Here is a 15800-nt window from a genome sequence, read left to right on the forward strand (position 1 = left end):
TCATCCGAGTACCACTTCACATTCAACACAGCCAGCTTTGAATGGAGGAGCAGTTTACCTGCTACAACTGTGAGCGTCACAGGTACAGATGAGCTGATCACTAGTGATCCACACTAACTGTCTTAATGTCTGTGGTTAGTTAGTGACCATTCATATCGTCCAGCCCTCCAGGTGCAGGTGACCAGAGTAACAGTCCACCAGTCTCACACCGAGGCAGAGCTGAAGTGTCGGAGCAGCTGCAGTCCAGCGGCTCGTCTTTCCTACGTCTGGTTCAAGAACGGAGAGAAAAACACGCGCCAGGAAACTTCTACTTTCACAGATGACTTTTATCCCGGAGACAACGTGTCCTGTGCTTTCAGAGGACACGAGGAGTCCCGCTCTGATTCACTGTGTGAGTTTACTGTGTGGTTAATATGATGTTATCTGGTTAATCCAAGGTAACAGACAGAAACACCTAGATCACCTTTTACATGTTTGTCCACTGATCAACCGTTGTAGTTCATCAACCAACCTCATTGATTCTGACCCAAAAGAGAGAAAACCTCATATCTTTTAAATTGTATTTATTGGTTTTCAGTTTTACAGTTCAACACAAATTAAATTTTGCTGCTTAAGAATTCAATATGAAAAGATTCATTGATGTGATATGTAACAAAACAAATCTGTGAATTACACACGAGGAGATTTAAAGCTTTAGTCCAGGAAGTGACGCCATCATTTCTAAAATGTGTCTGCGGTGCCACAAAGTGTAATCATCTATAACTTAATTACTTAAATTAACAATTAAAACACGATATATATATAAATAAAGTTGATTTATGTTCATATCTTCTCCTCCAGATGCTCCAAAGCTTCCCTCTGTGTCAGTGAGTCCCTCTGCTGAGATAGTGGAGGGCAGTTCAGTGACTCTGACCTGTAGCAGTGATGCTAACCCAGCAGCTAACTACACCTGGTACAAGGAGGATGTAAATCCAGACCCTCCTCCTCTCAGTGGAGAACCTCATCTTGTCTTCAGCTCCATCCAGTCCTCTGACTCTGGACAGTATTACTGTAGAGCTGAGAACCTGCTGGGGAGGACGTCTAGATACATCAATGTTGATGTGAAATGTGAGTAAAATCTCCAATTTATAAAGGAACATACAGTGGTCAGTTGCCAGAAAAAGGTTGTTTTCCACTATTTCACATATGCCACACATGTATGTAGCATTTGTGCAACTTGCAGTTCAATTATTTTTTATTTCTATTTATTTATGCATGTCCAGATGGTCCAAAGCTTCCCTCTGTGTCAGTGAGTCCCTCTGCTGAGATAGTGGAGGGCAGTTCAGTGACTCTGACCTGTAGCAGTGATGCTAACCCAGCAGCTAACTACACCTGGTACAAGGAGAACCAAACACGTCCTCTTGGAGAAGGAGGTATCTATCGTTTCACCTCCATCAGCTCTGAGGACAGAGGGATCTACTACTGCAAGTCTGAGAATAAACATGGATGGATTGACTCTTCATCTCTAGTTATAGATGTCCAGTGTGAGTCAAGTGACTAACAAGGTTCATTGTATTCCCCATTTTACAAAAGTCTGTGTATACCATGCATGCTCAAATTAATACAATATTTACCTATATTGCTCCTCCAGATGCTCCAAAGCTTCCCTCTGTGTCAGTGAGTTCCTCTGCTGAGATAGTGGAGGGCAGTTCAGTGACTCTGACCTGTAGCAGTGATGCTAACCCAGCAGCTAACTACACCTGGTACAAGGAGGATGAAGACTCACCAAAAGCATCAGGACAGATCTTCATCATCACCGACTTCAGAGATGAACACAGTGGGAGTTATTCCTGTGAAGCCCAGAACATGAGAGGACGTAGTAACTCCACCCTACATCTGCTTTTTTTGGCCGGTATTCATGAGTCTTTTTCTGCACTTATCATGACATGAACCACCTGAACAGACATCTTTTGGACTCAAACACTCGGTGATGAACCATCAGTGCTTCTATCTGATTACAGGTGCATCGAGATCAAGGATCGGAAGAACACTCTCTCTCTTCCTGTTTGTCATCGTCATCTCTGTCTACCTGTGGATTAGGTGAGCATCACTAAAATCATATAAACTAATTCTCATAATTCAGCCGTCGGCTCGATACAAACATTGATGAATTCAATGATTTGTTTCTTTCACTCTCCTATCAACAAGATACGGGTTTCCCAATCAACGGCGTGAGCTCAGACTGAGACTACACAGCATCTCACAGGTGAGAAGAAAAGTTCAACAATGTGTCTTGGTCTCACATTTCATGGTTTGCTGTTTTTATACAGACGTGTTGTCTTCTGTCTGTACGTTCGTAGGCCAACGTCCGTCTCCTTCTTGTGAAAGAGATTTTTCAGGAACCCCAGGAGGGAGTTTCTTCAAGGTCCACCTGGACTCACGGATGAAATGATTCTAATTTGGTGGTCAATGTGAGCCCACGTTCGTCCCATCCTTGTGAATGTAATATCTCAGGAACGCCTGGAGGGAATTTTACTGCATCTGGAACAAACATCCACTTGGACTCAAAGGAGGAATTGTTTGAATTTAGAAGTCCAAGGTCACTGTTTATGACAACTTCACACCAATGTCTAATAGCATAAAATGATGACGTGATGACATTTTGGACAGACATGGATGTAAACAGTAACTTGGTTGGTTGGCGGAGGCACACAACCAAGAACCGGTAATTGTAGTTCACCCTGCTAGCGTTGTGGCTATAGGGACGGCAACGTGAAGTCTGTTTATCGGTCGATCGATCCACCACTTTGGTCCAGACTGAAACATCTCACAGACTGCAGGGTGGATTGCCGTAACATTTTGAACAGACATTCATGGTTTCCAAACGACGCATTCTCTTGACTTACAATGTTTCAGATGTTTCCTGTAGCGCCACCATGAGGTTGACATTTGTGATCTTTGTTGAAGTAGCTCAACAGCGAGGATGAATTCATCTTCTGGCACGATGATCCGATAAAAACTTTAATTTTGTCCAACACTTTAGTTTTTGAAAAATAATGACATTCCCATCAGCCTCAGCTGTACTTTGTGTTTACTGCTAATTAGCAACGGTTGGCATGCTAACACGCTAAACTAAGATTGTATGCATGGTGAACAGTATGTTAGCATTGTCATTGTTTTTTTTCAGCTAATGTTAGCATAGCTCTAGACTCCTAAGTCTCATTTCAGTTACTACCCAAATAATTGTATTTACGTCCTTGAATTTCTTAGTTATTATGCGAACAGGAAACAGTGTAAATATGTGCTTGAACATGTCAATCAAACTGTAACTTCAGACTGTTAAACAGACGGCAAAATGTTTGTTTTGTTGTTTTCTGAGGTGGACACAAAACAAAATGAAAAGCTACCTAAATTATTATGTAGTAGCTGAGCAAATGTGGAAGTATGGAAACATTTTTTTTTTATCTACACTGTGGTTGTTATGGCTTCTTTTCATTGCTGGGCAGATATTTAATGAGGTAATCTCAGAAAAAGGAGGTTTTAAGGTGGAATTCTTGTTTCATTAAACTGAATTGACCCTTCTCTAAGACTTTGAGACGAGGGAACAGGAAGTGCTGAACCTTTAGACTCATTTCTGGGTTTTAGGACTCATTCCTGCAGCACTCTGTTGTCTAAGCTTTAGGTTACACAGACTCTGATGGAGGTCTGGTTTTGGCCTTTTAGTTGATTTAAAACTGTTAAAACCAAGAGGTGATTGAACCTTTGCTGTACTGCTGCCTCGCCTTTGGAACAATACTTTTAGTGTTATGTTTGCTGTTAGGTCCCTGTTGTTCTGTAAGTCAGCGACTTTAGGGACGGCTACGTCGACGGTCGGTCAGTCGATCCACCCTGAAATATCTCAACAACTATTTGATTGAATGCCTTGAAAAGTTTTACGGACATTCGTGGTCCCTTGAGGATGAATCCTACAGACTTTGTTGATCCCCTGACTTTTAATTGTATCTGTCAAACACTTTGATTTATGATGAAATGCAGCACTCACCCTCTGCTTTACTTTGTGTTTACTGCCAATTACCAAACGTTAGCCTGTTAACAGATACAAATGCTAACATTGTCATTGTGAGCATGTTAGCATGCTGATGTTAGCATTTAGCTTAGAGCACCACTGTGCCTCAGTGCAGCCTCACACAGCTCGTTTTATGTTGCTGGATTGTTTTATTATTAGTTTTACTTCAGATGTTCTTTTGAATTAGACCACCTCTCAAAGCTGAAACAGGAAGCTGTGACGTGCTAGATGCAGACCTCACCATATCATCAGCTCTGCACACTGATTAAAACTTCTGTGCACTTTTCCTTAAGCATCACATACCATAGTGCTTTACCCGTGTCTCTATTCATGGCCCAGTTATCCAGCATCCAGCCCAGTATCCCAGTTAGACTGGAGCTGTTAATACATTTGACCCGACATGAAATATGAGAAAGAAAAAGGAGTAATTCTTCCTAAAATTGTGTCAGAGATGCACACTGACTCTCTTACTGTCATTTTTATACAACATGATTTCAAGAAGTTCATGCATCGTTTGCAAAACAACTGCAAGAATGATTTCTTTATTTCAACTTGAGGAAAGAGGAAGGAAGCCAGGTCAGTGTTAAACAGCAGCGTTGAACCAACACCAGAAGACACGAGCTGACTTCAAAGACAACATCCACCTTTTTAAAGTAGAAATGTTTGTGGTGACTTACTGACATCAAGTGTTCCTGATCTACCTGCTGATTTAACAGAGAGGAGCAGCTATGAGTTCAACAGCAGCAGCCGCTGGATTTGTTGTCTTCCTTCTCTCTGTACAAGGTACTGTACATCTACATTTATATTGTGAGGCCGTTAGTGCTCCTCAGGACAACAGAGGAAGCTGTGTTTTCAGTTCATAAACACATCTGATGTTATAAAATGTGGTGCAACATTGACTTTTCTTTCTTTAGATTGAAGTGTTTACAGGACGACCAACACAGAGCTGTTTTTAACAGCAGCAGCATCTCTGTACACTTGTACCTTAACATCATAAACTGTATAAACTGAAGAATCGTGCTCCATTAAAGACAGTAAAGTTGTGTTTATGTGGATGAAAGTAATGACTGTACGTACATTAACATGATCTCTCTCTGGAACTTCCTCTAATCGTTCAGCGTTTCATTCGACCACATTTAGAGGCTGTTAGCTCTCTGATAGCATATTTAATACAGGAACTATAACATGAGTGCGTATCATGTCTTTCAAGTCACACAACATACTCACTGTAGGAGTTGCAAAGTCGACAACAAAACTTAAAGTTGCACTAATGAAAGTCTTTATATAAACAATGGGTCAAAGGACTTTATGATGACAAAAGAGTTTCCTGTAGTAACAAAGCCACAGTTCAACTCAGCTCTACAGTGTTTTAGTGTGTTTTAGCTCTTTGGCACACAACTCAACTGTTTTATTTAATTCTCACTGCTCTTATCAGCCATGTTCATAGCAGACTATTGTGTTGACTGTGATTATTGACTTACATTCATTAAATGTCCAGAAACACAACTCTAAATAAATGCTTGTGTTGTTCTGTATCTGCTGGTTTTGCAAATAAGGACCAAATCAACTGTAAAATAAGACAATATGTCCATGTTGTGTTTACAGCTTGTTGTGCTGCATCTCTTTGAAGTCATTTTCTGTCTCTCTGTAGTTGTTTTGTGTCTCTTTGTGGATGTTTTGTGTCTCTTTGTGGATGTTTTGCACCTTTTTGAAGTAGTTTTGTGTTTCCTTCTTTGCAGTTTGAGTCTCTTTTGGTTCACGTCTCTTCAAATGACATTCTGTAGGTGAAGGCCAGAGGGTTCCCCTGACACTTACAAACCCTGGACCTGTGCCCAATTGACACATTCTTTGATGCATCCATGATTGTAGCTTTGACAAACTTTGTGTTTGAAACAAAAATAAAACACACAACAAATGTGTGGACATACGTGCAGAGAAGCACCTGTCAATGAGGAGCCATGTAGGTGTAACATGCAGGATGTTCAGGCTATTCCCCCAGATCTTCCAACCAATTAGACTCTAGTGCAACAACAACAAAGACTTGAACCTTAAAGAGTTCAACCTGCAAACACAGAACAAGCAGAGAGCTCTGCTGCCGGGAGCTGAACTCTCTCACTATTTTTGTCTGTTTCTTTTTGCGGATTAGGGAAGTGTTACGATTAATGAATTCACTGCCAGATGCTGCAAATTTAGATTTTTGGTAAGAGCACTTGTGTTCGTGTTGACTTTTGAAAGCCATCACCAGTCAAATGCTTAAAAGATGCCATCTGTCAGTGATCTGTTATCTACATCACACTATTCTCTCACTCCTCAGTGTTCTGCATCTCTCTACAGTTTCCATTCACTCTGCAGCAGCTGACCACAGACAGAGAACCACAGAGCAAAGAAGACTCTTTATCTCATGAACTGCACCCTTCTAATATTTAAACTTCAGCTGTTTGATCTTGTTCACTGTGTTTAAGTTGACAGGTTCAATACATTGCTGTTCCTTCCAACTGCAGAGATCATGTGTACATCGTTGACTCTTTCTTTACTTCACTACTAATGAGAGTGTGTCCTCTGATGTTGCTCTGAGTCTGACTGTGGTTCCTGATGTGCTCTGTGTTTCAGTGATACAGAGTCAGGATGGCTGGGGAGTGACTTACACTCCTACTGAGGTCTGTGCTGTAAAAGGATCAACAGTAGAAATACAATGCAGCTACACATACCCATCTAGAATACAGCACCGTGATATCAGCAACACATTCTGGTTTACTAAAGAGAAAGATGGTGAACCTGTGAGTCTGAGAACAGACTCTAAGTATTCAGGTCGTGTGCAGTACAGATGTTATGAGAAGTGGTGCACTCTGATAATCACAGACCTGAGAGAGAGCGACTCAGCTGAGTACAAGTTCAAGTTCACAACAAACCAACCAGATGAGAAATATACTGGTTCACCTGGAGTCACTTTGTCCGTCACAGGTAACATTTTAATTCACATGTTAATCATCTACAAATGTTCAACATCTAGAAAACTAGAATATAAATGTTTTGTGTGAATGTTGACAGTTTAATAAAATAACATTTCTGATCCTTCTTCACACTTCCAGGTCTCCAGGTGGAGGTGAGCAGATATGATTCTACCTGGTCGGAGCTGAAGTGTCTCAGCAGTTGTGTTCTGCCTCGTTATCCTTCCTACTACTGGTACAAGAATGGACATTACATCAACACAGGATCTTCTTATTTCGTCAACTTTGGTTCATCAGACAGCTACTCCTGCGCTGTAAGCGGATATGAGGATCAGCGTTCTCCTTCAGTGTGTAAGTTTACTCCACTGTGTCAGCCTGTGGAGGTTCAACAACATCTCATATGGCGGCACCAGACTGGCACTGTATGTGACTTTAGAGGAACCAAAAGTATGAAGCACAACATTCCTCAGGAGGTAGAGCTGTGGTCCACTAACCAGAGGGTCGGTGGTTCAATCCCTGGCCCCTCAGTCTACATGTAGAAGTGTCACACACACACTGACACAAGAATACAATGATAATCACAGCTGTAAACACACTGAAGTCTTCTAAGTCTTAAAGTAGACACAGCTGTTTATTTATGAATTAATGGTGTTATTAAAGGAAACAAAAATAAAAACTAGAACTAGTAGAAGAAACATAAGAAAAATAATAATCAGATAAACTGTCTGTTGTTTGATTTCTTTTGTTTGTGTTTTATTGGAGTTAATTAAACATTTTTAACTGAGACAGAATGGAAACTGTTCGTCATTCATCATGTTTGTGGTAATAAATCTGAAAACATGAGTGCTGCTACAATAACAGAGGCTGATAAAATAATATGATTTTCATACAGTCTGTTTAGCTGACTCAGCTGAATTATGTACAGAACATAACTAGAAGTGATCAGCCAGCTGGGTGAAGAAACAATCAATAACTCCCTACAACAGCTAGAAGTGAGAGGACAGACTCAGCTAACGACACAAGCAGCATCTAAAGAGAAGAATGTGTGGAGTTGTTGAACATTACAAATGATTAAAGGCTTCTTATTGTCAGTTTACACCAGCAGGAGTCTCACCTGAGACAGCTCCAGGATCAGCACTCTGGACAGCTGCTGAGATACATAATAGAGATAGTCTGAAACAAACAAACTGAAATATTAATTAAAATGGTAAATATTATATGATAACATATTATAATCTTTAAGTATGTTTATTCTTTTCTCCTCCAGATGCTCCAAAGCTTCCCTCTGTGTCAGTGAGTCCCTCTGCTGAGATAGTGGAGGGCAGTTCAGTGACTCTGACCTGTAGCAGTGATGCTAACCCAGCAGCTAGCTACACCTGGTACAAGGTTGGAATTCAACACCATCTCAGTGACAATTCTAAGCTTGTCTTCAGCTCCATCCAGTCCTCTGACTCTGGACGGTATTACTGTACAGCTGAGACCCAGCTGGGATGGAGGATCTCTAATTACATCTTTATTAATGTGAAATGTGAGTAAAATACAGGTAATAAGGAGCAGACACAATCAATCTGTCAAATTGTTTGCTCTTTATCAAAAGGAGCACTAAACATGAAGTAGAATTTAGGCTTAAAATGTTCAACAAGAAACCTACAAACTGTTGAGTTTCAAAAAGTTAACTTTTATTAAGCCTGTGGTGTCTAAATAAAGATGATATTGATCAACTTATAATAATCTATATTCATTTCCAGATGCTCCAAAGCTTCCCTCTGTGTCAGTGAGTTCCTCTGCTGAGATAGTGGAGGGCAGTTCAGTGATTCTGACCTGTAGCAGTGATGCTAACCCAGCAGCTAACTACACCTGGTACAAGGAGAACCAAACACGTCCTCTTGGAGAAGGAGGTATCTATCGTTTCACCTCCATCAGCTCTGAGGACAGAGGGATCTACTACTGCAAGGCACATAATCCACATGGAGAGATCAACTCTACGTCTCTGTCAGTAGATGTTCAGTGTGAGTAGAAAACATTATCACATCTGGTGTCCCGTGTTTTGACAATCACCAGAGTGATCTGAAATTAGTGTTGACTGTGATCTATTTGTTTAAGTTGACAGACAAGATACATGCCCTTAAGCCAAAATGCAACGTGTGACAACACCATGTTACATTTAATACGTATCACCAACTAATGTGAAATATGAGTCTCTCTAAATCTCCTCCAGATGGTCCAAAGCTTCCCTCTGTGTCAGTGAGTCCCTCTGCTGAGATAGTGGAGGGCAGTTCAGTGACTCTGACCTGTAGCAGTGATGCTAACCCAGCAGCTAACTACATCAAGTGGTACAAGGTTGGAATTCAACACCATCTCAGTGACAATTCTAAGCTTGTCTTCAGCTCCATCCAGTCCTCTGACTCTGGACGGTATTACTGTAGAGCTGAGAACCAGCTGGGATGGAGGACGTCTGAATACATCAATGTTCATGTGAAATGTGAGTAAAATACAGGTAATAAGGAGCAGACACAATCAATCTGTCAAATTGTTTGCTCTTTATCAAAAGGAGCACTAAACATGAAGTAGAGTTTAGGCTTAAAATGTTCAACAAGAAACCTACAAACTGGTGAGTTTTAAAAAGTTAACTTTTATTAAGCCTGTGGTGTCTAAATAAAGATGATATTGATCAACTTATAATAATCTATATTCATTTACAGATGCTCCAAAGCTTCCCTCTGTGTCAGTGAGTCCCTCTGCTGAGATAGTGGAGGGCAGTTCAGTGACTCTGACCTGTAGCAGTGATGCTAACCCAGCAGCTAACTACATCTGGTACAAGGAGGATGTAAATCCAGACCCTCCTCCTCTCAGTAAAGAACCTCAGCTTGTCTTCAGCTCCATCCAGTCCTCTGACTCTGGACAGTATTACTGTAGAGCTGAGAACCTGCTGGGGACGAAGAGATCTGAATTCATCTCTATTGATGTGAAATGTGAGTGAAACAGTTTATTAAAGATAACAAACATCTTAAATATGTCCAGTCTTTGCAGGAGAAGAGTTCACTGATCATAACTACTTTCTTCAGCTCTACTTGCTTCACATTCAGTCTGCTGTAATTCACTGAGCAGCTTCAGGACATTTTAGGGTTTTATGCTGTTTTGGGATCAAGATTCAAACCATCACACTTTTCAGACCACCTTCACAGTCTAAAATGCTGCTACACACAGTCATTCACAGTTTATTATTCAAATTCCACTTCTTCTGTATAAACACAATCTTAACCTAGAATAATCTCTGTTAACACGTCTCCTCCAGATGGTCCAAAGCTTCCCTCTGTGTCAGTGAGTCCCTCTGCTGAGATAGTGGAGGGCAGTTCAGTGACTCTGACCTGTAGCAGTGATGCTAACCCAGCAGCTAACTACATCTGGTACAAGAAGCATGAAGACTCACCAAAAGCATCAGGACAGATCTTCATCATCACTGACTTCAGAGCTGAACACAGTGGGAGTTATTCCTGTGAAGCCCAGAACATGAGAGGACGTAGTAACTCCTCCTCATACCTGGTTGCTGTGTCAGGTAAATCATACATGAAGGGTATTCACTTTGACATTATCTTAACAATCCAGTTAAGCAAACGCCTATTTTAGCTCATTTCTGTAACCAGTGTAGCATTAAAGCATGGTGGAATTAGCAAGCTTGCTAATTAGTCAGCCGTATGCTAGTTAGCTAGCTTGTTTGCTAATTCCACCATGCTTTAATGCTACACTGGTTACAGAAAATAACCAAAGCAAAGTTGTAACTCATCCGTTGATAGCATTGTGCTTTCTTACGCTGTAACAAGAGTGTGTGGATGAAGCATTAAGTATTATAGTATTTTTTGGGGGGGTAGGTTGTTACTCCAAAATGGCCGCCGGTCTCATCCACCTACGTTGTTTTGAATGTGAATGTCCGTTCTACTCGTGTTTTATTTCTCTGATGTGACATTGAACTCAACTGCTTCACACTCGCCCTGGAAGTCACAAATGGATAAAGAAGTTTATCATCTGCATAGAGCAGATCCTGAGGTTCTAGAGATTCTGTTACACTTTGTTAAACATCTTGTTTTTGTCCTGTTGTTAACTCCTGAATTCATCTTCCATATATAATATATATTTTTTATATTTTCTTTCCTATGTAGCAAATTTGGACTATAATCTAAATTTCGATGTGCAACCCTGTCGTACAGTGACAAATAAAACCCTTGTAACCTTGTAAGATACATTTCATATTATGGGGCAAGAAAAGCAAAAGTTGAGGTTATACGTCTTTATTTAGAATGCTTCTGTCTGAATATCATTTTAAATGATCAGTTTCTAATTGTTCTGTTTGATCAGTTTCTCCAGTTTCATTGACAGCAGTAGCTGTTGGATCAACCACTGCTATTTTCCTGGCTATCATAATCCTCGCTGCCTTCCTGTTGATTAGGTGAGCAGTTCAGCTTTACTGTGATTATATTCAGTAATGCATCTTACAATCGCTCAGTTGTTGACTAACTTTATTTGATGATTCATTTGTTTGTTCATTTATTGTTCTCTCCAGAAGAAAGAGGTCCTCGACACAAACCAGCCAGTCTGGGGACGGACCAGACGACAGCGCTCAGGTGAGGAAGAAGAGCTCAGGTGTCTCAAAGACTTCACTTTGAAGCATGTTTGAATCGTCATCATGTCTTCTTCAAGTCTTCATGTCCCTATTTGGATACTGTCATCATTTCCAAAAATGGTGAACCTATATGTGCATGTCACACCCTGGTTTTCTTGATTTTTTAAAAATAAACTAGACTTTGGTTTGAGCATATTTGTAATAAATGACACTGTGTGTACATTGCCCTTCTTAGTTTAAACACTAGATGTCGCTGCCATTTTGAACAACTGCTCTACATTTATTACTATGAAAACATTTACTTCAGTTTATCAGGTAAACATGGCGGAACTGTAAAGATGGAAGACAGCAAGCGAGTGGCAAAAATGATGTAAAGTCAGTACTCTTTCACTGAAGTCAAGAGGAAGTGTGTTACTATAAAACTAAACATCAGTCCCACATTTCGTACATTTGTACAAATGTTGTTTTCTGGTCTAGAATCAGTGATTTTCTTGCAGTGTGACTGGTTGAAAACGACACATTTACTGTTGTTTGGCTTGTGACTCCTTCTGGTTTTCTGTATACGACCCACAATCAAAGAAGTTTGTCCACCCCGGCTTTATCCAGCCTTTCTCTGTCTTAAACTATGAGGTGCTGAGACAGAGACACTGTTATCAACACTGTAGGTGATGTGGCTTTGGCCCTTTCATTGTTGGGGGATTTACAGGTCTCCATCCACAGATACATGTTAACAGTTTGTAGATGAAGGGAAACTTCATGAACCTCTGCTGGTGACCAGGAGGTATTACAACGACTAAAAGAGAACTCAAGACCTGTGGTTCACTTTTTGACTTTGAATCTGAGGTTTGATGCCACAACATGAGAACTTTGAATGAATGTTGATGAAATAATTGCAGAACAAGCCCCCCCCCCCACCTTTAACCCTGCAGATGTTTTACTATTTGGTCATTTGTATTACAGGCCAACAACAAATGTACTTAATAGGTGCTTAATACTCTTGTTTATTGGTGCAGAGCTCACCAGCGGAGCAGCAGGAAGAGCTTTGCTATGCCAGCGTGAGCTTCTCTAGAAACCAGGAAGATCTTCTCTACTCCAACATCAGGCCAGCTCGGCCCCACAGACGCAAGGAGGAAGAGGAGGACGTGGAGTACACAAGGGTGAACATTAAGAGTGCCAGTGCTGCCAACGAGTGAGTCGGTTCAATCTGTCTCTGCTACACGACGTTTGCAGCGGTCGTTGCTTTTATTGCTGTTAAAACCTGTTCTTAGTTAATATTGTGAGCTTTACTGTTTGTCATTCACAGATCAAGATGTCAAGAAGCTGTGGGTGATTTATCTGCACTGTACAGCACAGTCAGCAAACAACCAAGAGCATGAACACATCACGGATCTGTGCTCTGTTACTTTACAGTGTTGAAGCAGATTAAACACACATGGATGAATGTTAGGTTTGACTTACTGTATTAACCATCGTTAAGACTTCCAGCAGAGAACTAGTATCAGTGAACCAATGGGTGGTCAGCTTGTGATTTATAAATAGCCTTCTAATACAGAATTAGCTTAAAAATGTTACTAAGGAGTAATATCTTACTGCCAGTTCTAGAAAAGCATCTTATCAAGTACATTTCTCTGTAAACAGTCTTCACTACTCCCTGCTCTGCTGTTCTTTTTAGATGAATTACATGTTTTTGTTGTTGTCAAATATTGCCAATATTCTTTTGCTCATTTTCTTAATTGTTACTTACGGCGCATCACAAGTAAGTGTTTTGTTTAAGTACTATTCTCTCAAGTTAAAGGTGCAAAATTGGACATTCAGAGCATTAATATAGCATCAAACAACTATTGTCTATGTGAAGATATAGTGGAGTAATGTCAACCTGAGGAGACGTCATGGAAGCATAGCGACCATTATCCGGCTCCCCCTCAGGTAAAAGCTGTTAGCTCTGTCAGCACTGTTAGCAGTGTTGTAGCATCGTTGTCGCCATGTTGAGAGCCGCGTGGAGCCAATCTCTCAATCATAAATTTGCTCTAAATTTGGAATTCAGCACCTTAAAATGTATTTTTGTAGTTATTTCACACTGTTTTCCTCCTGTGGCTGCAGTTATTTAAATTGATTTGATTGCACTGATTTGTATCGTTTCGCGGTCTGTCAAGATTCTCAGCAGATGAAGTGACGCATAGAAACGCAACTGAGCGTTTAAAAAGCGTAGCCATTGTAACTATAGAAGGTCAAGTGTTGGATTCAGTAAAGATGATACTCGGTATCTCAAGAGTTTGCAGAGAAACAGTGCAAGGACAGAATTGAACTGTGTGCTAATGTCGGCTGCAAGCATTAGCATGTCTTGCTAACGAGTTTACTACTACAGTAGTGTCAGTGGTGAAGGAAGTATTTACATCTTTTACTTACCTAAAAGTAAAAATCATGCATTCAAAAAATGTGCTTAAAAGTCCAAAAGTATTTGCATCAAATTGTACGTGTGAATTTCTGCCCCTGGGATCAATAAATCCTCATCTCCTCTCAGAAATTTGTTGATTGTATTTTTTAAATATTAATCTGAATCTGCTAGTTGACTTGTAACTAAAGTTATCAAATAAATGTAGTGGAGTGAAAAGTACCACATTTTCCTCTGAATGGTTTTGGAGTAGATGTGTAGTCTTGTCTCGTGGCAGAAGATCGAGATAATCAAGTAAACCTAAATGTAGTGACTTACCACTGGAAGCAAACCTGCATTAACTCCAAAGGAAACGGAAAAACCTGATTTGTATTTGTTTTTGTCAAAAGTTGTACTTGAAACAAGCCAAAGGATATTGTTTAAGCTTCTTGTATATATAGAAATATAGCAAAGGTGTTAAAGAAAGGGAGCTGCTAACAGCTGTTTCAAAATGTAAAAGATATTTAGCGCTGTATAGTGCTACGTTCTTATCTTAATGTATTCTTTAATCAGTAGCGTTATGATGTTGTTGTTGTTTAACGTTTCTCAGGTTATTGCATAGTTACATCAATTCATTTAATTTTATGAAATAAATGATGCCCTTGCAATTTTTAACAGCCTCCTCAGTCACTTCATCCTGGTGCCTGGCCTAAGTATCACAGTGTTCACTCACAATGTCCACAGTCAAAGTACTATTCCACATTCAGAGTGAACGGTTGGACCCGTGCGGAGCGCGTGGAGACGCCTCCGAAGTGACTTTTGCTATTTTCTGTTTTTTCCTCCTGACTGAGAGAAATAAATATCTTGGTTTGTGAAAGAACTCTGCTGTCCTGTGTCTGCATTTGGGTCCATGAACACACCACATCATAACAACGGTGAAGGTTTGAATTCAAACACAGACCACATGTCCAGCTATTATCACAATACACATGCACAAAGTAATCACAGAAAGCTGCTCGTTAAAGTAAAACAGAGTTTATTAAATTCCAATAATATTGATCAAGTCAAATAATATCTAAAACTAACAACTACCATACAACTAGGAGCCTATCTCAGATCAACAATCTGTGGAGAGAGAGAGAGTGGGCCTTTCTCAATACCCAAGTTCACAAGTCCAGAGAAGCAGTAGGGACAATTGGAACAGCAGCTTACTTGATGACATCACCACCTCAGCTGGTCTTGCTAATGAGTTTAATCCGTTTTTTTACTGTAAAGTATTTTTACAATCAAACTAAATATGACAACCCTGCTGTTTTCATTTTCATTTAAAATAAAAAATTATATATTATTATATAAGTGTATTATATTATATACACATATATACATGTGTATATATATATATATACACATATATACATGTGTATATATATATATATATATATATATATATATATATATGTGTGTGTATATATATGTGTGTGTATATATATATATATATATATATATATATGTGTGTGTATATATATGTGTGTATATATATATATATATATATATATATATATAAATAATTGTATGTATGTATATATATGTATGTGGATCAGATCCGGATTGCTGTACTCTTTGCCGACGAGGAAAACGCTACAGAGACGTCAATACCAGCGGCAAGTTTCAAAAAGACTCGCCGAGGTCAGGCTGTTCTAGGCGTGCACCGTGAGCGCTGAGCCCCCGGTGCTGGCGGGGTTTACTGCCGAGATCAGGCTGTTCTAGGCGGGTAACATGAGCGCTGAGCCCCCGGTGCTGGTTTACTGCCGGTCCCGC

The 15800-nt window shown here is 40.0% G+C and overlaps 2 protein-coding genes across 2 annotated transcripts in view; both read left to right on the forward strand.

Moving 5' to 3' along the window:
- Window positions 1-1584: 1584 nt before the first annotated feature.
- On the forward strand, window positions 1585-3590 carry LOC142940065 (B-cell receptor CD22-like). The gene is made up of 4 exons (XM_076082952.1): window positions 1585-1891; window positions 2001-2079; window positions 2188-2245; window positions 2340-3590. Exons 1-4 carry the CDS (start codon window positions 1585-1587, stop codon window positions 2424-2426), a joined length of 531 nt encoding a protein of 176 aa, XP_075939067.1. The 3' UTR covers window positions 2427-3590.
- Window positions 3591-6811: 3221 nt separating this feature from the next.
- Window positions 6812-15800, forward strand: part of LOC142940066 (uncharacterized) — a 45503-nt gene continuing 36514 nt past the window's right edge. Inside the window, exons 1-4 of the mRNA XM_076082953.1 lie at window positions 6812-6822; window positions 6870-7006; window positions 7135-7307; window positions 12625-12800. Of these exons, the coding sequence (XP_075939068.1) occupies window positions 6812-6822; window positions 6870-7006; window positions 7135-7307; window positions 12625-12800 (497 nt within the window). The remainder of the gene's footprint in view (window positions 6823-6869; window positions 7007-7134; window positions 7308-12624; window positions 12801-15800) is intronic.

Source organism: Anarhichas minor, unplaced genomic scaffold (assembly GCF_050575085.1).
Source record: "Anarhichas minor isolate MPS153535 unplaced genomic scaffold, ASM5057508v1 ptg000114l, whole genome shotgun sequence".
Lineage (NCBI taxonomy): Eukaryota > Metazoa > Chordata > Actinopteri > Perciformes > Anarhichadidae > Anarhichas > Anarhichas minor.

Excerpts from the sequence above, each read along its gene's own strand:
- LOC142940065 (XM_076082952.1), top strand. The coding sequence starts at position 1,585 with ATGCATGCTCAAATTAATACAATATTTACCTATATTGCTCCTCCAGAT. Across the intron at positions 1,892-2,000 it reads ACATCTGCTTTTTTTGGCCG|GTGCATCGAGATCAAGGATC; the intron begins GTATTCATGAGT and ends ATCTGATTACAG. Across the intron at positions 2,246-2,339 it reads GACTACACAGCATCTCACAG|GCCAACGTCCGTCTCCTTCT; the intron begins GTGAGAAGAAAA and ends GTACGTTCGTAG.